Source organism: Sminthopsis crassicaudata, chromosome 2, assembly GCF_048593235.1.
Source record: "Sminthopsis crassicaudata isolate SCR6 chromosome 2, ASM4859323v1, whole genome shotgun sequence".
Taxonomy (NCBI): Eukaryota; Metazoa; Chordata; class Mammalia; order Dasyuromorphia; family Dasyuridae; genus Sminthopsis; species Sminthopsis crassicaudata.
This window is the reverse complement of record NC_133618.1, coordinates 313,691,735-313,715,157: the sequence shown is the minus strand read 5'-3', so window position 1 is coordinate 313,715,157 and position 23,423 is coordinate 313,691,735. Positions and strand designations below refer to the sequence as shown.

At 34.9% G+C, this 23,423-nt stretch overlaps 1 protein-coding gene across 1 annotated transcript in view; it reads right to left on the bottom strand.

The window, feature by feature from the left end:
- Positions 1-8,170: 8,170 nt before the first annotated feature.
- Positions 8,171-23,423, bottom strand: part of TMED10 (transmembrane p24 trafficking protein 10) — a 77,012-nt gene continuing 61,759 nt past the window's right edge. Inside the window, exons 5-7 of the mRNA XM_074290010.1 lie at positions 21,377-21,450; positions 14,794-14,920; positions 8,171-10,542 (exon numbers count right to left, since the gene is read on the bottom strand). Coding sequence (XP_074146111.1) covers positions 10,421-10,542; positions 14,794-14,920; positions 21,377-21,450 — 323 coding nt within the window. The 3' untranslated portion in view covers positions 8,171-10,420. The remainder of the gene's footprint in view (positions 10,543-14,793; positions 14,921-21,376; positions 21,451-23,423) is intronic.

Sequence of the window (23,423 nt, the reverse complement as noted above, 5' to 3'; positions counted from 1 at the left end):
TATATCTTGTATATAAAATTTACATTTTTTCCCCCTCATTTGAACACGAGCAGAAACTCTGTTTTTGCCTTTCTTTGTATGCCCAGTGCTTAGCACAATACTTACTAACAGAATTAAGGCTTAATAAATGCTTGTGGTTGTATGTGAAAGTGTAAGTATTTATTACATACAATCTGGTTTTTAAAAAGTATACGATACATTTGTTTCAAAGTTGTTCTACTCCATGACTCTCTCTGGACTTTCTTTTATTTTCTTTTGTGCATTTGAAAAACTGCTCCTTCTCAGTCTCCTTTGCTGGATTCTCATCCAGATCTTGCCCTCTAAGTTTTGTAAATGTCCCATGTTCTCTCCTGGGCTCTCTTCTCCCTTCCTATTACTTCACTTGGTGATCTCATTAGCTTTCATGGATTTAATTTTGATCTCTAGACTGATGATTATCAAAATTTTACTTATGTTGTCATAACCTTTCTGCTGACCTCCAATCTGCCATCTAGCTGCCCCCTCTAATTATATTTTGTTTTGTTTTGAAAAAAGTTCGACTTTGTATCATTAAAGTTGTTAGTTTTATCTTCTATCATCTTCTTAGACTCTTATTCAGTAAAGAACTCTTTTCTCATTCCTGCTTATGAATGTTATCTCTTTCCCTACTCCCCTAATTTGTGATTTTTATTCTTAGGTCTTCATTTGGCGCTTAGTGTGATATATGATAGCATGAGGTGTTGATCTAAACCTCATTTCAGCTAAAATGCTTTCTAGTTTTTTCAAAAGACTTTTTTTTTTTTTTAACAGACTCCTTATCCCAATAATTAGAGTTTTGAGTTTATCTAAAATTATGCTTCTATACCTATTCGGGATTTTTTTTCTTTTAATCCAATACCAAATATTTTTGATGGTTACTATTTTGTAGTGTGATCTGAGATCTAACAGTCCTTCTCTCCTACTTTTTTCATTATTTCCCTTAATCTTTTATTCATCCAGATGAAATCAGTGATTTCAAACATTAAAGGGATAGTTAGTAAACATCTAGAAGAACCAATTATTTTCGAGTCAACCAACATGGCTTCCTCAAGAATATGTCATGCAAACAACTCTGAAAGACATAATCATCAGTGTAATGATCAGCCACAATTCTAGAGGTCTATTAATGAAACATGTTATCTACCTCCTGACAGAGAAGTGGTACACTCAAGTTGCAAAAATGGACATAAATTTTCTTGGATAGCCAGTGTGAGAATTTATTTTGCTTGATTATGAGTATTTGTTACAATGGTTTTGATTTTCCTTTTTGCAATTTAAGGATGTGGGGTAGGGAAGTAGAGAATGGGAATAGAGCTTTAAAAAAAAATGAAAAAAGGCTCTTCAAATATGTTTTGGAAACATACTAAAGAACAGAAGCAAGGCCAGAAGGAACTTGAGATAAGCAGGACAGTTTTGAAAATAGCATGTTGAATTTATCATGTAATTTTTAAAAGCTGAGCTCTCCAAAATACATATTTGTAGTTTCACATACAACCAAATTTCTGTTCTGTGCAAAGGAAAATCTTCATTTTATTTGATGTTTAAGATTTTTTTTTTTTTCAAAAGGGGGGAAAAGAACAGTTCAGAATGAATGTGTTTCCTTTGTGGAAGTCATTAAATTGATAGATCAGGTAAATGCTATAAATATAATTTACTTATATTTTAACAAAACCTTTACTAATGCCATCCTTATGGGAAAGACGGAAGGATATGAATTAGTTGGATGGAGAAATTAAAAACATGAAGTGCTTACTACATGCAAAGCACTAGGGATGACCAAAAGAAAAACTATACCATTCTTGCTTCTAAGGAGTTCATATTCTAATAGGGAGAGACAACATATGTAGGAAATTTCAGCAGCAGGTCAAATACAAAGGATCCATAATTCTTAGGGTAGTGATAAAGCAGATGGTAATACATCTTTTTAAATGTTATTTCTGTTGATAGAACCATTTTCATTTCTGATGTTGAATCATTTGATGGGATTTTGGCAGCCAAAGATAAAGCTTTAATCCAAATTATAGCTCAAACCAGTTGAAAAATAAACAAATACTATTTCCACCAGGACAAAGCCAGCTGAGAGAGCCAGATGTGCAGAACTGGCAGGAAGGGTGACAATCACTGAGTAGAAAAGGCAGAGATGTAAATTATTTGCATATCATGCAGAAGAACAGAATAATGCATCCATATGCACACTATGTTTATAAGCCAGGTTCTGTATTTCAAGCTCCAATGCTCTTAATACTTTTTCTAAGTAACTCTTTTTACTTTAATACCATTATTCACATAATTTTTTTTAGCAAAAATACATAAATATATACATGTGTGTATACATAAATTTTGCCTAAGATGTAAACTGTTGGTCACAGCTTGAAAACATTATTTTAAAGTAAACTCAATTCAAATAATTTACATAAACAAAACTCAAGTTGATAAATCACTAAGCACTCATTAGGCACTTACTATATAAAAAACACTGGGTAGCATCTAAGTACCACTTTATAAATATTTTAAAATTTGGATGCATTCATAGCTAAAGTTTTTAACTGAGTAATCTTACACATATACTTGGCTATCATGATTATGGTGTCAATGGAAAATTACTAGATAAAGAATAGGATTATCACCACTGCCTGGAATGTACTCTTTTCCTTAAAGACACTGTTTAGACATCATCTTCTGCATGAAGCCTCACTTGAATACCCCAGGTACACACACACACACACACACACACACACACACACACACACACACACACATTTTATATATATATTTAACTTTTGTATCTATAATTATATGTATATTGTCTCCCTCAGTATGTTGTCAGTTCATTGTAAGTAGAGATCTTTTTAGTCTTTATGCTTATATCTCCAAGGCTTATAAACACAATGCCTGATAGAGCAAATGCTTAAAAAATACTTGTTAATGATATAGCTAAAAATTACTGGTGACTGATTTTTACTAGATATTTTCTCAATATTCCTTTCTTTTCTTCCTTTGCTGAAGTGATGCTCCCCTTCTAACAAAGGAAAAAAAAAAAAAGCTCAGTAAGACCAACTGGTATATCAACAATGTCTGACAGTATATAAAACATTCTATATCAAGATACCACTATCTTTTTAATATAAGGTGTGAACTGTATTTTTTTCTTCTCTAAGTCAACATTTATTGACAAAATTGTTGTTTTTAGCTTCATTTTATTGTTTTGTTTCATTTATACTACTATAATCACCATATATAGTTTTCCTGGTTCTATTCACTTCTCTATGCATCAGGCAGATCTTTTATAAATCTTACCATGTTTCTATGAATCCAGTATATTCATAATTTCATATGGCACATATTATTTTCAAAACCACAATTTATTTAGCCTTGTCCCAATTAATGGGCACTCAACGTTTTTTTTCCTGAATTTTTACTAAAATACAGGTACAATAGGTATAATGAATCCAGTGACAGCAGTTTCCTACAATCCTTACTCCTCCTAGATCAAATCCCTGATCTTTATCTCTAAGTCCCCTAGACTAAGTCATCTTTCACTAGTTTCTAAACCTTTTGTGGTCAATTAAATCTAAATTCAAATTACTAAGCCCTCTGGTATTCTAGGTCCTTAACCAGCTTAACTTCTTATGGTTTAGAAGTCTACTTCCTATAAGCTCCTTATTACTTGTCCCCTTTCTTTTAATTCTTTATATCTGATTCTAGGATCTAGTTTCCTATAATTCTCCTTATCTGATGATATACATTCCAGACCACAATAGTATTCAGAATATAATTTTATATAATTATAACTATTTAAATTTCTAAACTATAAATTTTAAATCCAGTTAAAATTTTCTACCTCTCTTGCCTCATTCTGATTTAAATTATGATATAATTGGGTAGATTCAGAACTGGGTAGGTGGCCAGATCCAGAGAATGTCAATAGTTACATATCAATTTGGAGGGAGAGTTCCAGAAGATTATCTGTTCTTGGTCCTATGCAGTTTTAACATTATTATTCCCTAACCTGTATGGAATGTATATTGAATTTCTATATAATATGATGCTAGGAGGCATATTAACATACTGTATGAGAGTCAAGATGCAAAAAGATCTTGACAGACAGACTGGAGAAAGCCAACTTGGGTTCAAAAAAAAATCAAGTGTTAAGATATGGGAGGTAGGGCTAGAAAATAGTTCATCTGAAAAGGATCAAAGAACTTTGAACTCAATATGAGTCATTAAATGCAATAAAGCAATCAAGAAAGCTAACATGATCCTGGGCTACATAAGAAAAGGCACAACTTCGAGAAAGAAGAGGATAATGATCTTTTATACTCCATGCTGTTCACATTTGAATCTTATATTTAGTTTGGTATCGGGGAGCAAGGTGAGAACAAGGTAAATGGTTCAAAAGTGAGTTGAAGATAAAAGTGTAAGGAAAAAATGGAAAGATAGAAAGGGTCCTGGTTGAAAAATTAAACCTAGAGTTTGAGGGTGGGAGGGAGTGGTTTTGGCATAAAGGATTAGATTTATTCAGTTTGGCTCAATATTATAGAGCTAGTTGCAAAAGAGGCAAATTTAGATGGATATAAAGGAAAACTATCCCAACAATTAAAGCTACCTAAAAAGAGCTCTCTCAAATTTTCATTTTCCTCTGATCATAATAGGTCTTTGAGAAAAGGTTAGATTAGCTTCTGTTCTAAAAATTTTTTTTTAGGTATTTCCTGGATTATAGTCACCGAGGTACATCCCAACTCTGAAAATCAGGATCATACATCTAGTAAATGCAGTAAGAAATGTTTCATTACCAGTTCTCTCAAATCAAAATTTCCTCCTGCCTGAATCTGAAGATTGAGGAGGAGCTTTAGGAATCTTCTAGCCCTTCAAATTAGTAGGTGGTTATCATAACCTCAAAATTCATCTCTAGGGTAACCCTCCCTAGTTCTTCAATTCTTTTTACCTCATCATCTGTTATTGATATTTTAAAAGTGTGTCCATCAAAATTAAACATATTATTTCAGATGTCATCTGATTAGGTATAGAATACAGCAGAGTGTCCCTTTCCCAGTTTGGACAGTGACTTGGTGTAATAGAAAACCAAATTTCAAGGCAGAAATCTTGGGCCTGCAATCTTAGGTCTGATTTTGTGTGTATAGAAAGAGATTACCCCCTCTCACTTACCCAACTCAAATCTCTCCCCTGACTTCCACTCTCACATCTGCAATACTTATTGGGTATCTCAATCTGAATGTCCAATAGATATTTTAAATGCAACATGTCCAAAACAACTTATTTCCCTCCCAAACCTTCCATTCTTCCAAACTTCCCACCATTTTCCCAGCCACCTGGATTCAAGATCTAGTTATCCTTGATTCTTCACACACCTTCTATATCTAATCTATTGCCAAGTCCTATCAATTCTATCTAAGAGGTCTCATGTACTACCTTTTCTTACACAGTGGCAATAATGGTGCAAATTGCAATCATCTCACAAAATTATTATTGCAGTAATAGCCTTCTGATTGGTCTGTCGTAAGTCTCTCCCTACTCCAGTTCATCATCCACTTAGCAAAACTCCACTGGCTTCTTATTACCTACAGGATTAAATATAAAAAATTTTTGGCTTTTAAAGTCCTTTATAACCAGGGCCCTTTCTATCTTTTCAAACTGCTTACATTTTATTCCCTTTTATGACTACTACAATCTAAGGGCACTGGCATTCCTGCTGTGCCTTGAACAGAAAATTCAATAATCTCCAATTTCTAGCTTTCTTTATATCCCTGCTAAAATCTCACATTTTACAAGGCTTTCTTGATCTTCCTTAATGCTAGTGCTTTCCTTCAAAGATTATCTCCAACTTGCATCAATTGCATGTGTTCTTTTTTTGTACATAGTTTGCATGTTATTTTCCCAATTAAACTGTAACTTGAGAGTAGCAATTTGGGGGAGGAGGGTGTGTGCCTTTCTCTGTATCCTCTGCACATAGCCCAGCACAAAGTACTTACTTAATATATGCTTATTGACACAACCTCCAGGTGTTATGAAGTTATATGATATAATGGAAAAAAGCAATAATTGGCTTTAAATAAGCCTAATTTGAATCCAATTTTGCTTTTTAAAAAAGTAAAAAAAAAAAAAAATATTCTCTTCATCAAGTTTCTCAGTCACTCTAAACTCTTGCCTTGGGGCAGAGATAATTGCCAAATTTTAATTAAACCATAATTCTGCTATGTTAATCATCTTACCCTCCTAGCCTTTTCAACAAATTCACTAAGCATAGATTCAATGTCTTTATGTTTTTGAAAAAAGTGTGAATATATAGAACAGGGCCAAAGATAGAGCTATGAAAAAGTTCCTCTATGTTGATACTTGGAGTATGATTACTTGCTGATATCTGCTTGCCCATTTTATTATTCATTCCATACTACTCTATCTTGTTTTCCAAAATATGACATACTATAGTATTAAAGATGGGCAGCTAAGTAAGCACTGGGCCTGAAATCAGGACTAAATTTAAATCCACCTTGAGACATTTATTAGCTGTGATCTTTGGACAAGTCACTTAACCCCATTTGCCTCAATTTCCTCATCTGTAAAATGAGATGAGAAGGAAATGACAAACCATTTCAGTATCTTTGCCTGGAGAATCCCACATAAGGGCCACAAAGAGTCAGATGCAACCGAAATGACTAAACAATAACAAATAGTACTAAAGTGAAAACTAAAAGCCTAAGTTTAGGTCAGAGTCTGAATCTACACAAGAATAAATGTTAAAGTGGGGAATAGTATAATTTATCTTAATAGTTTGGTGTGAAACTGGAACAACTTCTTGTAATTTAGCTTTCAGAATTCTGGAGAGGAAAATTAACATTTCAGACATTTCTAAGAGCTAAGTTCTAGTTTGTACTATGTCCAAACTCATCAAGGGTCATGGGGATATGGATTTCAGTTAGCAAAGAAAAGAGAAAGAACTGCATTTATTCATAGTCAAAAGCTTATAAAGATACATAATCCAGAGATAGGCTTGCTGAAAGCCTGGAAATTACCTTCAATTAGTTTTGCAAATTCACATGGAAAAGGAGGGAGAAAAGAACCTTTATTTATTATTTATTTCTATTTCTATTTCAACAGCCCAACAAAATCTGTTAACTGAAAGCTGTGAAACATTAGCTGTGAATTATATTAGAAAATATATGTGGGGCAGCTAGATGGCACAGTAGAGAGCACCAGCCTTGAAGTCAGGAGGACCTGAGTTCAAATCTAGTCTCAGACACTTAATACTTCCTAGCTGTGTGACCTTAGGCAAGTTACTTAACCCAAAATGCCTCAGAAAAAAACTTAAAAAAAAAGAGAAAGAGAATATAAGTGCAAATAATATCCACTATCATGAAAAGTATATTTGCTTATGCTATAAGAACTTGAGTAGGAATAACTATACTGAATTATTAATTATGTAATAATCAGATATGGAACTATCCCCTTCAGAAGACTTTTCTCAGTTGTTAAAGATTAAGTTATGTATAACTTCTATTACTGGATTTTAAGGAGAGATTAAGTATATGGGCATATTCCCCAAATTACTATTAATAGGATTTCAAAAATGCTTTATTACAATAAATGAGAGAAAAGTATAGACTATTTCTTGCTTGCTATAGAATCTGACATTAACTGCCATGGACTACTCATTTCCGAGGTATACCCCAATTTGGGGTATAATTTGTTATAATTTGGGGGCATCTTTTTGAGGTTGTTACCTGGGCAGGAAAAGAGAAAGCCTCTAGTAACACCCATGAGAAAAGTTATCAACTGAGTCCTCCAGAGAGCACTGCATAGTATATCATATGTAATAACACAGGTAGGATTTTTCAACAATTATGTCCACTGTGGTTTTACATCTAGAGTAGGAGTCCCAGTTCCAGAATCTGAGGAATGTGATATATCCATTCTAACAGCAGATGGCACCATTACTCAACGTTTAGTACCTCACCTACACTATTTCCTTAGGCTAGCTTGAAATCAATGAATTTTTCCCTCCTTAGTAATTCATATAAATCTGTGTATGTATATATGTTTATGCCTTTCTTTAGAACCAAAAAACTCTCACAAAAATATAACCATATAAAATCTGGCAAAGATAGATACTGGACTCATAAACACACAACTAAAATGGTTTCCCCTAAATTTTATTTCAGAAAATTTACACAAAAATACCCAATCCAATACTTACAGGTAAATCTGTACAAATCCCACATGCTTCTTTCCTATAAAACAAGTTGTGTGAAAACAGCTTTATGACAAGAATTGCATTTAATTTATGACCATGGTATAAGTAGAGCTTATTGTAAACCTCACCATCTCATTTACATTATAGAGGTCATTTTGAATAATATACTCACAAAAGAGAAAGCAGAGAACTCAATATGTTCTTATTTTCTAAACAGACTTAGCCTAGCACCAGTCTTTCAAAGCAAACTAATTCTTTTTAGATAAAAGCAAGCAAAGTAGAGTATTAATTAGCTTTAGAATAAAAGCAGAGGGATCTGGAGAAAGTTCCAGCATGTTTTAAAAAAGGGAACAAACATGAAACAATTTCAAATTGCACAAACAAGTTGATGGTTCTAAAGTAATTGGGAACAGGAAGAGTTAATAAAATGAAGATTTCTCATTTCTAACTGGATTACAAATTCACAGAAAAACATTTTGTGGAATGATATCATAATTACCTTAGTGACTACCATGGTTAAGTCAAGGAAAGGTTTGTTGCAATCAGAGAATGATAGTAAGTAGCTTGTAACTTATTTTGCTTTGGTAGGGAGCCCTGATGGCACATGCTGGCATTTCACCTTGAAACTTCTCTGGAAGTTGCCTCAAATACACAATTTTTTTCCCTCTTCCACCGGATCATCCCTAAAAAGTCCCATGTGTAATAATGTAGATAGTCAAGAACTACTTTTACTATGGATTTCTACTATACTGAAAGTGGTATCACTGCTAGATTCTCAGCAGCAGAAATTCATAGCTTGTGCCAACAAATGGCAATGCTGCACTAATTCTCAAAATGAGAAAAAGGGAATTCAAACAGCCTCAAATTACTTTATCCAGTTGGAACACTGTTCAATTTCCCTGTTCTTTTAAGTAAATCTCCTTCCTGTTACATCAGGCTTCTTTCTCTATTCTTTCATATATGCTACTCCCCATATTCAATAAAGAGAATCAATCACATGGCTAAGGATAGTTTTTCCAGTTACTGCTTAAGAAATCTTCATTAGAAATTGATTTGCTGAGACAAAATAAGCCTATAAAGGAGTTACAAATTTTCAAAATTCCAAATTAATTAAAAATGGTTGGTAAATATATTACTTTGGGCAAGTTATGAAGTCTCTAGGAGCGACTACATAAAGGGCATATGCCTCTAAACTTTGGATCAACTGAGAATTCCTATTTCAAAATGAAAACAATATTTATTTTTCATAACTCGAAGAACATGGTCATTGCATCCTTCCTTATATGTACATACATACACACACCTAACAATGGCCTCTACTTACTCTTCAATCCCACACTGATTCTTGGCCCTGCATTCACTCCATGTATTTTCGGGACCTACTTTATTCATGATGCTTCCAGTTGTACAATTTTACACCTCACTGAACCAAATTTCTAAACACAGCATAAAAATATGGGAAGTAAATAGCTAAGGTAAGAAAAGTTATTTAATTTACTTTTGTAGGTTACATTAAGAAATCTAAGAGCTTGAGTGCATAAAGCTTGGTTCTATATCCAGCTCCGAATTTTTTATGGAACTACAGCTCCAAATTTGAGCCCAATCAGGAATCTTATCCTTCATCTTTTCTTCAGTTCTTAGATTTTTATATCACTTGAAGGTACCCAATCACATTCAACTGCAACTAAAATATAATGCTCATACTGCTAAAGTAATCTCAAAGAAGAAAAACAAACAGAACAATCAGAACACAGCAAGTTATTCTGTGGTAAGGTCAATACGGTCATACAAACCTTGGTGACAGAACTAGAATGGGAAGTCCAAGCCAATGGGTGGGTGGGAAAAGGAAAGAAGTCATATGGTTCAAACAGATCATTCTGAGGAAACCCAGTGGCAATGCTGCAGCATCTGGGAAACCTATTTTTTAATCATAGGTGACCTTAATGATAGTTCCATTGTTGCAAAATCAGCCCAACTCCCCACTACCCAGCAAGTTAAAAAGAGTCTCCCTTATTGGCCTATATTGGAGTCTAGGTGGTTTTCCCCATTCCCCCCACCCCAAATGAGGCCAGTTCTGACAAGAAAACTCCAGGATCAGCAGATAGAATGTGCTGTCTGTGGTGTGGCTCAGGCCAGGTATGTCCCAGTGGTGTCTTCCTGGCTGCAAGACTAGGGTGGGAAAGGATTGCCTCATTATTCAATCAGCTTCTTGGCCTTGAAAAAACGTCGAAGATAGAAAACTTGCCAGGTGGCCAATCCAATAAGGCAAAACATGGAAAAGATGCTGAAGTACAAGACCCGGGTGTTTGTTGACTCTAAAAGACAAAAAACAAAGCTTTAGCATGTCCTTCTGGAATTGAAAGCAGAAAAACTCAATTAAAACTAGGCAGAAAAATCAAAGAGTTTAAAATTCTATTCTCTCTAATCACATGATTTTAAATGAACTGCTAAAAAGGGATAATGATAATCAAAAAACATATTAAGCACTTACTGTGTGCTTTATATTTTGCTAACATGCCAAGGATACAAAGAAAAAACAAAAATACAGAATTTTAGAGTTGGAAGGACCTTAAATTAATCTATACCTGGGAAGAAGGAAGCAAAGTGTTTACTGATATGCTATGTCCCTAATCACTTTACAAATATTTACATTTGCTACTCACAACTCTGGGAAGTAGATCTATTATCCCCATTTTACAGCTGAAGAAACTGAGGAAGACAGAGGTCAAGTGATTTGAATTCAGGTCTTCCTGTCTGCAATCCCAGTGCTTCATTTGCCATTTGGCTTCACTCTGTCCAATATTAGTCAAATTAGACACTATAATACACCAGAAAATGATCACCAAATCTTTGCTTGATGACCTCCAATGAAAGGGAATTCACCATCTCTGGAACCAGCCCATAGTACTTCTGAACTGCGCAATTGTGGATATCATACCAAAATTTGCCTCCTTTTATCTAATGCTCATTATTCCTGGACCCTAGAGCCAAGTAGAACAAGTTTAATCCTTCTTCTACTTAATAGTCTTCCAGATAATTAAAAGATACTTATCACATTTTCCCATAGTAGTGTCTAAGCATTCCTAGATTCCTCAACTTCTCATTTTATAGCATGGAGTCATGGTCTTTCTCATCCTAATTGTTCCCCCATTCTGGACATCCTGTAACTAATCAATGTCCTTCCCAAACTATGGCTTCCTGGACTGAAATCAACACTCCAGATGTACCTCTGATTATAGAAATCTGACTCTAGGAGTCACCTTCTTATCCCTGAAAGCAATGCCTCTCAATCTAGTCCAAGAATGCATTAGTTTATTTAGTTCCCATACTACAGTGATGACTCCCATTGAGATCACAATTCACTAACCACTTAGATCTTTTTCAGACAAACTGCCATCTATGTTTCTTCACTTTGTACTTGTGACAACTTTTTTTGAACCCAAGCATATCTCTAAGATTTAGCATCATGTTCTAGCCTATAAAGATGGTTTTTTAGTATATTAACCATCCTTCCTACTTTTGTGTCATTTGCAAATGTGTTGAATGAGGCTTAATTCAGGTCACTGTTACAAATATTAAAACCTTTCTATAAAAATATACTGAACAATTTCATCAAATGATTTTCTAAAATCTAGTAAACGATATCTATGGCATTCCTTTAAAAAATTGGAATTATGATTAATTGGGTATGATTTATTCCTGATGAAACTATGCTATGAGAGAGAGAGAGAGAGAGAGAGAGAGAGAGAGAGAGAGAGAGAGAGAGAGAGAGAGAGAGAGAGAGAGGAGGGGGGGAAGTATTGATGTGGGGAGAGAAAAATGTTAAACCAGAACTATACCACTTCCTTCTCTGGAGTTCACTAATGATGATATTTAAAGATCTGTCTCAGAATACAGGGCCTGTTCTCTTCCATTTTTGAAAAGTGGGTCATTTGCTCTTCTGTCTGCCAGTCCACTTCCATTTTCCACATCCCTTTAAAGATCATCAGTGCTTAGCAATCACAACTTCTAGTTCTTTCAGTATTAGAAGATGAGATTGGGATTAGGAGACCTGAGCATCAAGGTTAGCTAAAAGCTCTCTTACTATCTCTTTTCTTATCTTGGATATCCACTCCTTGATAGCAACTTTTGTTTCCAGAGCAAAGCCCATTCTATTGGCAAAGGAAACAGAACCAAAATAAGAATGGGGTAGCTCGGCTTTCTGTTGTCAACTATTAATCCATTCACCTGTTCTTGGATCATTACCTGTTATAAGGCTTAAAAAATTTTCAATTCTTTGTCCTGTCCTATCTTTCCCTCACAGCCTTAGTTCCTTTTGAACTTCTCAACATCAGTTTTATTTGATCACAGTATTATATTTAATGAGTTATATATATTTGCATGTATGTATTTTATACATATTTTAAAATTGAGTTGTAGGTTCTCGGGGCATATACCTATCTTCCTTCAGACAGGTTCCAGTTTTCCTTTTCAATGGAATTAGTTCTCACTCTTGTCTTTAGAATTTCATTCTTGAGTTTCCTATAATTCCTGAGCTGCCACCCCCTTTAGGATTTTAGTCTATGGCATCCTGCCTGCCTTTTTCTAACCCTTAGAAATCTGTTTTCTTAAATTTTAAGTTCCATGATAACCTATGCCCAGGATAGCTGTCACTTTTCCTCAAGGTTTTCCTATTATTCCTAATTAAGCAACTTATTCCTCCATATTAATTAATGAGAACCAAATCCAGGAGAGAACTTAACCTTGTGGGGCTTGTTGGCACCCATCTTTTGAAAGAGAAAGTTATCATTAAGGCAAATCAAAAAGTCAGAGGTTCCTTTGCCTTTGGTAAAGAGGGAATGTCATAAAATGTCTAGATAACGGAAGTCTCCTATCAATATGATATCATAGTTCTGTGCCGAGTTTCTGAATTCTTTGCCTACTTCATAATTCTGTCCAGGCAGTATATAAGCACAGTTCCATGATAAAATTATATCTGTTTTTTATGATCTTTTCCCAAGTGCCATATACTATGCTTCCTGGATTTCTTCAAATAGGTCCCCTTTTAACATAATTTAATAAATTACCTATCATATTTGTAAACCCATCCAGGATTATATTTCTAGTCACAGATTATATTCCACAAAGTCTCAGTGGTACCTCCATAAAGTTACATTTTCTCCCTTGCTTTAGGATTTTGTAGTTCCTCTTGCTTGCTGACAAAACTCTGGGAATTTGTATACATTGTTTTTGAGAAAAAGCCTCTTACCACTGGCACTCTTCTTGGATTTGTGTTTCCTGAATACTTCTATGTATTCCAACAGCTTTTCCTCTTTTTTCACTATAGCTATACTCTACAGTATCACATTTGACAGATTACAGTTAGGTAGTTTTCGGTTTTATCCACCTCTTAGCTTAAAACTTTTCTTATGCAATCTGCACAAAACTTGGTAAATATATTCTTTGCATAGTACTTCAACATATTACTTTCAAAAATATTCTGTTTATATGTGTTTTTAACATCTTTTAGTTAATTTTCTAAGGAAATTTTTTTATTTTTCAATTAAAAAAAGGTTTTTAAATGCTTTATGAAACCCTCCCCTCCCCTTTTAGGTGATCCTATAACTAACTTTTATATTTCCTACATGTGTTCTCACATAAAGACAAAAAGAAAAACATGTCTTTTACCAAATAAGCATAAAGCAAAACAAATCTACATACTCCCCCTTATTTTGTACATTACTCTTATCAGGAGGTAGATAAACTGTTTCCTTTTAGAGGGATACAATATTGTTATTATTATATAATACATTCTTGCCAGCCTGTGTTAGATATACTTCATCCTTGACCAGAACTCTACAATCCACTGTATTTTATGCCATGTTCCAGAAATTTAAACCCCATTCTCAGATAATTCAGAGACATGTTCACCTCCCAAATCAATTTTCTTTTCTGTTTCCTTTATGATAAAGGCAAAATCCTCTTCCTTTGCCTCAGGTCCTTTTTCCTCCACTAAAGACTTGTTTTGTGTTTTGTTTTTTTTTTTGTTTCTTTAACAACCTGATGATGGAGAGGCATTTCTCAAGTGTCTTTCACATTCTCTACTAGGAGGAAGATTAGCCTACACTTGGAACAGATAAAGTAGTTAACCTGTTGTGATAGAAATGCACTCAACATTCAATGCAAGCTACTGCACAGTCTTCCTTGATTTACACAACTGATTTTTATCCTTCCATACTAATCTTCATAGTATGATGTAAAGAACAAGATTAAAAAAAAAAAAATCTGTGAAATCTTAAGATTTAAAACAATCATATACTGATTCTACTACTTTCAATTTGGTTTGCAATAAACCAGATTACAAAGTTTATATCAATCAGAAGGAAAAAGGCTTTAAAATGAATCAAAATGTCTAAATGGCAAAATTACTACTTGTGATTCCTATTTTTTACATGTTTTTAAAAGCGTGAGAAGTGAACTCCTTTACTTCATCAAGGTTGGTCAAGAGAATTCTATGAGGTTTTGCTAAATAAAACCAACATTTAAAGTTCTGGGATATAACTGGAGAAAAGCTAACTACTACTGACCATTAGTGTCTCGCATCTCTTCTTCTCGCTTCTTCATGTAGGCAAAATCATTAACAATAGATTCTGAAAGGTCCTCCAGGCGTCGAAGTTCAACTTCTAAGGGTTTTAACTTCTCCACTTTTGCAATCTGAGAAAGAAAAGAACAGAGGACTTGCTGATACAGTATTGTCTACCTAAATCACCTCTGAAAAATAAAACATTCCTACTAAAAATACAAGACAGTGCACAACCTTTTCAGATTAAAATAATTATAATAACTACTGTATACTTTATTCATATAAAACTTAACAGTGATGTAAAACTTTAAACAAAACATCTTCTATCATCTAGAACAGTAGACTGGCACATAGTGGGGACTTACATATTTATTGATTGAGTTCAATAGATGGCAGAAGCCGTTTTATTTTTTTCTTCACATCTCTACAACCTAGCATGTACAGATGCCTACTATAAAAAAACATGTCTTAATAAATGTTTTCTGAATGAATTAATTCCCAATTACTCTCTACCACTATCCTAGCATATCCTTAACCCAATTAGGCCTCTCACTTTTTCTCCCTCCCCGGAACAACTTATTTATCTTTTTATTAAAAGTCCATATAGAATAGCAGTAGCTAAATTTTCACAGAACTTTCAACTTTGCAAAGCACTTTACTGAATGTATTTTGCCATTTGAAACATTATTAACAGGGTCCATACAAAAGAAACCTATATTTCCACAAAATGTGTGACATCACTAAGATTATTCACTACCTCACATGCTAAAGAAATACATGTAACAAGGTGTTTTGTCATTTTCCTTTTTAATGGCAGGACAAAGCAAGAGAAAACCTAGTGTATATTCTCTATCCCAACAATGTTAATCCAAACCAAGCTTTGGAAGAGAAACTAGTCAGTCAATAAATATTTATTAAGCACCTATAATGTGTCATGTTCTGTGCTAAGTGCTAAGGATACAACAAAAGGCAAATGACAGTCCCAGCCCACAAGGAGCTCCCAATCAATGGAGGAGGCAATATACAAACAATTATATACAAACACATTTTATAAAATATACACTGGAAGTAAGCAACAGAGGGCAGGCACTAGAATTAATTAAGAAGGCTAGAATTAATTACTTCCTAGATGGTGGGATTTTAGCTGAGACTTGAATGATCCTGTGAGGCAGAACATTCTAAGTATGGGGACAGCCAATATAAAAATACAGTGAGTTGGAAGATAGAGTGTCTTGAATTATGGTGTTTCAGAATCTCAGAATATATGGGGTAGTAAACAAGAAGTTTTACTGGATGTGTGTGTGTGTGTGACCTGCACTTTAGGAAAATCATTGTGAGGACAGAATAGAAGATGGACTGGAGTGGGGAAAGACTTGTGACAGGGGAAATCAACCATAGAAATCTAATGCCAAAGATACAGCTTTAAGGAAGTGAATCAAAGTACAGAAGATGATCTGATGTGATTATTAAAGCTCTGAAAGAAAAACTTAGGATTTATGTCATGGGGAATTCAATTCAGCAACAAAATTCAATAAATACCTATTAAGCTCTGCAATGTATTGAAGACATTTTATGTTAAAATAATTTCCCCATGATCACATGACTGGCAAAGGATCAGGCTCCAATTATACCAAACTACCTTCCCAAAGAAATTACTGATTAGTTGTGAAAACTATGTATCTAGGTGACCCCCCCCCACTACCATCCTTAAAAAAAAAAAAAAAAAAAAAAAAAAAGCCTTCTCAATTACTACTGATGTTGTAAACCTACGGTGCTCTCCACATAAGCTATACTAAAGCTCTACCAAAGAAAGGTGTTAACTCTTTAAAAATAGTTTCTTAAAGAGGATGTGTGAAGACAGCTTGAAAAGTCTCTAGATTTCACACTAAAGAGTTTCATAAAGCTCTTTTCTCTCATGTAGCATCAAGAGCTAAAAAAGAAATTTCTTTGTGACAAGCCAGTTTTAATGAAAGCATTACATCAGTCTGAAGCTGATTTCTGAAAGGGGCAGAACATTCTTATGATAGATTCCAGACCACAGCAATAAGCATTCACTCCACAAACCCAATTGGCACAAAGACAGGAACAAAATATACTTATGGACAAAATCCATGCATGTTTACCTGTGTATTTGGAAAATAAAACAAAGTAAAGCTTGTCTATTGGTGCTTTAAGAATTAATAGTATCTGATGAATATGGAAATATGTTTAGAAGAATTGCACATGTTTAATCTATAGTGCATTGCTTGCTCTCTAGGGGAGGGGAGAATGAAGATGAAAAATTTGGAGTACAAGGTTTTGCAAAGGGGAATGCTGAAAACTCTTTGCATATATTTGGAAGTATTAAAAGCTGTTATTAAAAAAAAATTAATGGTGTCAGTAACAGCAACACTATGTGATGATCAACTTTGATTGACTTAGCTCTTCTCAGCAATACAATGATCCAAAATAATTCAAAAAAGATGGATGGAAAATGCTGATCACATCCAAACAACTATGGAGTCTGAATGCAGATTGAGGCATACTATTTTCACTTTTTTTTTTTTTTTTTTTTGTGGGTTTTTTCTTTTGTTCTGTTTCTTCTTTCACAACATGATTTCACAACATGACTAATGTGGAAATATGACTACACATATGTAAACTATATCAAATTGCTTTCTGTCTTGGGGAAAAGGGATTGGAGGGAAAGAAGGAGAAAAAAATTTGAAACTTGAACTCATAAAAAATTAATGCTGAAAATTATCTTTACATGTAATTGAAAAAAATTCTATTTACCAAAAAAAAGAATTAGTGGCATCAAAATTAGTTCTGCAAATGTTCATAACTCAAATGAAATTTGACATTTTTTGGAATATCCTGGTATTTTAGAATAAGAATTCCTTCTTTCCTCTTAGGCATACTAGGAAAGAGAGCAATGGAAACTCCTTAGCTGTTCAAACCAAGAAACTGTGTTTCTTTTATGGTTCTATTATTATATTTTCCTAAGGAGCCCATGTTAGCATGAAAACTACTGAAAGAAAACACATGGTAGAAGGTTTAAGAATTAAAATTTAAGGCAATCAATGTATTTTTTCTTTTTTTAATTAAGGTTTTCTTGATGAGGAATGACTATCTTCCCTAGAAATGTAACTCAATCAGCATTAGTTCCTGCTCCAATATAGTATCAGAACCATGCTAATTCAGATAAATCAAGCAAAAGTCAAGGTATTGAAAGGCAAACCTAGTGACAAAATCAGACATCTGGATAACCTATCCTTAAAAAAGGAACTTGAGAAATCAAGAACAAGGGCTGTCCTTCTTAAGCCAGAAGTACATCTTTTCCTTATAAACATCAAGTTGGCAAGCTTTCTACCTTTTTAGAGAGGAAGACTAAATATTTTGTCTTAATTGTGAATTCATTTTCTAATAGACCTGCAAGATATCTGACTGCAAAGGGCTGAAACTCTTGAGTCAATGCACTAAGGTTGGACAATCCAGGGTGAGAGACGAAGAGGTGAGATTGCCATTCCCTTCACTTCTACTACTAAAGACCAAGAATAAAGGCTTTTTTGCTTATCCTGACTCTGGCTGACTCTAAGGTATCTAGGGTGCTAATGTGGTTATCACATCTGACCATGTAGAAGAGAATGACTGAAGGGACTTGCAAGTAGTTTGTAAAAGACGACCAATGGATGACCTTCAAATCCTAGTGCTAAGGCATGAATTCAAAGAAAAGAGAGAGAGATAGCATATGAGAAAACTAAAAGTCTAAACACATATGGCCTTCTTAAATTTCCACAACAGACTCAAAAGATCCTGACCTTTTTGTTTAATAATGACTCTCTATCACATTAAGGCTTATTATCAGCAATTTCAGGAACACATGAGCTCTCCAGACAAAGCTTGGGTCTGGGTGGGTTCCTGAAAGTTAATTCCTCCCACACTTTTTGTGGCTTCACTTTATTCTAGCACACAATAGAGGCAAACGTAGTCACTGCTTGGCTCTGATAAATAGGAATAGCAGTAATAGGATAATAGAGTGAGAAAAGCATGGATTTAAGATATAGAAGGGCTTTTTTATTTTTGAGGCTGGGGTTAAGTGACTTGCCCAGGGTCACACAGCTAGGAAGTGTTGTATCTGGGAGCATATTTGAACTCAGGTCCTCCTGAATTCAGAGCTGGAGCTCTATCCACTGCGCCACCTAGCTGCCCCCTAGAAGGGGTTGTTTTCAATTCTTGACCTTTAATTTGCTGTGTGATCCTGGGCAAGTCATTTAATTTCTCTGAATTTTAATTCCCTCATTTATAAAATGGAAATTATCCATCTCATAGGGCTGTTAGAAGCATATATCTAGGTTTAAGGCCAGACTCGATACTTATTAGCTATGTAACACTGAGCAAATCACAAATTCTCAGTTCATTTGCCTATAAAATGGAGATAAAAATACTTGTACTATTGATCTTATGATGTTATGGAAAAACTACTTTTTAGATTTTAAAATATTCTGTAAATATGAGCTAACATTATTTCTGAAGACTGCAGGCAATAACTGTCTCTCAAACAAAGGAACAACAGTTCCTGAGCAAAAACTCAAAAGTACAGCCTCTGGGACACAACACACTATTCCCTTTTGAATAATAATAATAACCAAACTCTGGTTGTTGCTAGGTTCCCATTTTTCTAAGTGCCAGTAATGGTATGCCATATTGGGGTAGAGGTGTTTCATAATTGGGAAGCAGAAGCATTGAGTTATGTTGTAACCAAGTACGTAAAGGCAGGCTGAGAAGCTGAGGATGTGCCAGACATGCAAAGCAGGAAGTAAAGAAAGGAAGAGCATCGGCTTCCTTTCGACTAGGGATTCCCCAGCTGGATTAACTAGGAGGTCAGAGGACACAAACCTTCTTGTCAATGTTAACAAGTGAGGTTCAAAGTTTATGGGAATTCCAAGAACACCAAAATATTAGAAAAGGGTGCTCTCTAGATGTTTTCTAATTTAGAGAACAAAAGAAACTGTTACATAAAAAGCTTTATTGAATACTTAATAAATATTATTTGATGCAAGTATAAAATAGCTACTCATTATACTAAAACAAAGAAAAGTTCAATCTGAATTGTAACTCAAAAATTCAGATGAGATACTGTTGCTTGCTAAATTATAAAAATCCAGCAGTATTGCCTTGGGAGCTTCTACAGTTTGGGAGCTGAGCACTACTACTATTATTACTAGAAAACATTCTATTCCTCTCTCATTTTATGAGAGTTCCTTGTCTTTGGGATTGTGAAAATTTGAGATCTTTTTCTTTATTCTTAAACCATTTAGTAAGAGAAACAAAAATCTATTCTTTTTTGTTTATCAAAGTAATCAGGGATAAGCAATACAGTGCCTACCAGGGATGTGCTAGATCAGTTGTTCGGATGAACTGTTCCCCAACAACTCAGAGTGATTTCATTTGATCACTTGGCAGAACAAACTATTTGGGGCCCAGGACAGAAAAAAGCAGAAACATCCCAACAAGGTGCCATTCCCACTTGACTACTTCCTGTTTCAAAACTAGTTCACTTCCACTCCTCATTCATGCCAGGGCATCTCCATTCCAATGTCTGGTTCAAAGATAAAGATCTCAAATGGCAGAAGTTCTCAACATATCACTAAAAAGATTATTTCATTTCTTACCTCTTGGTCACTTTATTACACTCTACCTATAAATTTCTTTAAATGGTTTTGAACAACTATCTTTCACTAGTTTATTTATAGTCTTCAAAAATAATTTATATTTCCTGTTCTCCCTCTCTTTTCCACAGCTAAACTGTTGCTCAGCCAAATAAAATATATTCTTTCATTAGAGATTAGTATCTCCTGTCCTTGTGATTCCCCTGTGCCTTTTTTACTTTAGTAAATCCTTTGTGCCATCCCCAGAGTCTTCCAGCTGGGCCCTCATAAGAAGAAATGAATCTCTGTGCTCCTTTGTTCTACTATGTGATGCTTCATTCATTATATGCAACTGGCCTCTCTCTTGACCTTCACTGGCAAGTGCAATGACTTTTTTGAGGCTCTACTCTACTTTTATATCAGCAACCTACTACCATTTATTACTAAACTGGTTCCCTACAATTTTTCAGTTTTTAACCTTGAGTGCTTAATTTTTTTTTCTGTAAAAATGACATCTGTCCTTTGTGTCTCAGAGGCTAAATAGCACTAAATACATGCCTCCCCAAAACAGTTCTACTGGCATTCAAAAAGCCAAACTTTTCCCTGCCCTGAACTTAACACAGAAACAAATTCTAGCTTTTAAAATTTGAACTATGCACACTTGAAGTCTGCCTCAAGAGAACTAATGGCAAGTACATGAGAATTTTATCACCCCAACATTTCCAAAGGACTGTCAGAAGAGTCTTCTGGCAAACAACAAAGCCAGAAATGTTTTCAATACTGCTAAACCAACTTTCTGTATCAGTAAAACAGCAGATTACAAACAGCTGGTTGTCATGTGACTGCTGAGAAAAATACAGCATTCTGGGCAAAGCACAGCCTATTGGACTTAGTGGGTCACAGAGTCCTAGTAGCATAGTTGGCTGCTACTTAACTGAGTATCATTGTAGGACGTACCTCCTCATAATTTTTCGCTTCCACCCCATGCTTCATGTCCAGGATCACGAGCTGGTCAGGTGTCCGCCCTGTTCCTGGAAACGAAATGAAAGGATTCATTGTGTGGAATATTTAACATTCCAGGAAATCACCCACCCACTTTCTCTCCTTGCCCCCACCCTCTCAATAAAGGGAAACAGGCAGTCCCTCCCCCTACTCAGCTGTAGAGAATTCCCGTCTCTGCCTAAAATCACAAGCACTCCAGACAAAGCCTGGATCTGTGTGGGACTCCGGAAAGCAAAGAGAACAGCCTGCTGGCAAACAGTATTAAGTGTGTAAGACACAAGATACTGCAGCTGGTGGTAGAAGGGTAGGGAGGGAGGGGGGAAAAAATAACACAGGGCCATGGGAATATGAAATAAAGCTCACAAAGTCAAAATGACCTGAATTTAGGTGGGAGATAAATCAGCTGGTAATGACCACTGGCTTAGGCAGACACATTTTATTTATCTGAAGTAACTGCCCTGACAAATTCTCTCAGGGAGACCAAGTTCCCAGGGATTTAAAGTATTGAGAATAATATAGTACATAATTAATACAGACACCAAACTAGGACCACAGGTTCCATGATACAATAAACTATTTCAAATTTAGGTATTGTGGCCACAAAACAACAGAAATTTCTGTCTTATAGAATAATAACTCTTAAAATTTAGTAACAAAGTAGATGGTATACTAGACATGGAGTCAGAAAATCTGAGTTTAATAATGTCTCAGACATTCACTAACATTGTGCAAGTTACTTAGTCTCAGTTTTCTCATTTGTAAAATCAGGGAGTTGGACTTCATGGCCTTGAGTGTTCCTTCCAAATTGAAATCTATGATTCTATCATCTCTGATCTGGTGGAGTTGATATCACTGCAAAGCATCACTGCAAAAGAACTCTGTTCTTCAGAAAAAAGAGGTCTATTTATGATGGTAGGGATCAACAAAACAATGCTCATATTAACAAAAATTTCATTTCTGGTAAGATGGAATTCTTTCCTTATCAAGTAAATGAAAAGAAAAAGGCAATTAGAAGTTTCTGTCATCCAAGATATTAAAATTCAGCAGCTTATAAAGCATAGCAGGCATCAAATAATGACTCACATTTATAAAGCACAGAGTATTTTACATAAATTATTTCACCTAATTTCTTACAACAGCCTTACAAGGTAGATATTTTAAATGTACAATGGTTAAGTGACAAGCCACACAGTATATGCAAGAAGTGATATTCAGGTATAGTGAAAAGAGTCCAAGGACCAGAGTTCAAATTCTAGCTCTACCCCTTTACAACTAGGATGGACTATAGACCATAGACAAGTTAGTTAAATCTCTCAATTCTCTTATCAGTAAAATGAAGGGGTTATACTCATTGACCTTCAGGTCTAGATCCATCATTTAGGACAAAGGCTTTACTTGAAAAAATCCCGTATTCTGTCCATTACACCATGAAAACCAACCAAGCTGTTAGGAATATAACCCGTGAAAATAAGAGCTAGTAACAGTGTGAAGTTAAATTAAAAATTTTTTTACTGATAACTTAATGTGCCAGGAATATGGACCTCATTGAAATCAGTGGCACAAACAATAAATGCTACAAGAGACCAGAGGAGGGAGAAAACAGACCATCACAGGGAGTGAAGACTTCATGAAGAAATTGGGGTTGACTTGAAGAGGGTCACACAGCTAGGAAGTGTTAAAAATGTCCGAGGCCTAATACATTGTTGGTGGAGTTGTGAATACATCCAACCATTCTGGAGAGCAATTTGGAACTATGCTCAAAAAATTATCCAACTGTGCATATCCTTTGATCCAGCAGTGTTACTACTGGGCTTATATCCCAAAGAGATCTTAAAGAAGGGAAAGGGACCCATGCAAAAATATTTCTGGCAGCCCTCTTTGTAGTGGCTAGAAACTGGAAACTGAGTGGATGCCCATCAATTGGAGAATGGCTGAATAAATTGTGGTATATGAATGTTATGGAATATAATTGTTGTAAGAAATGATCAGCAGGATGATTTCA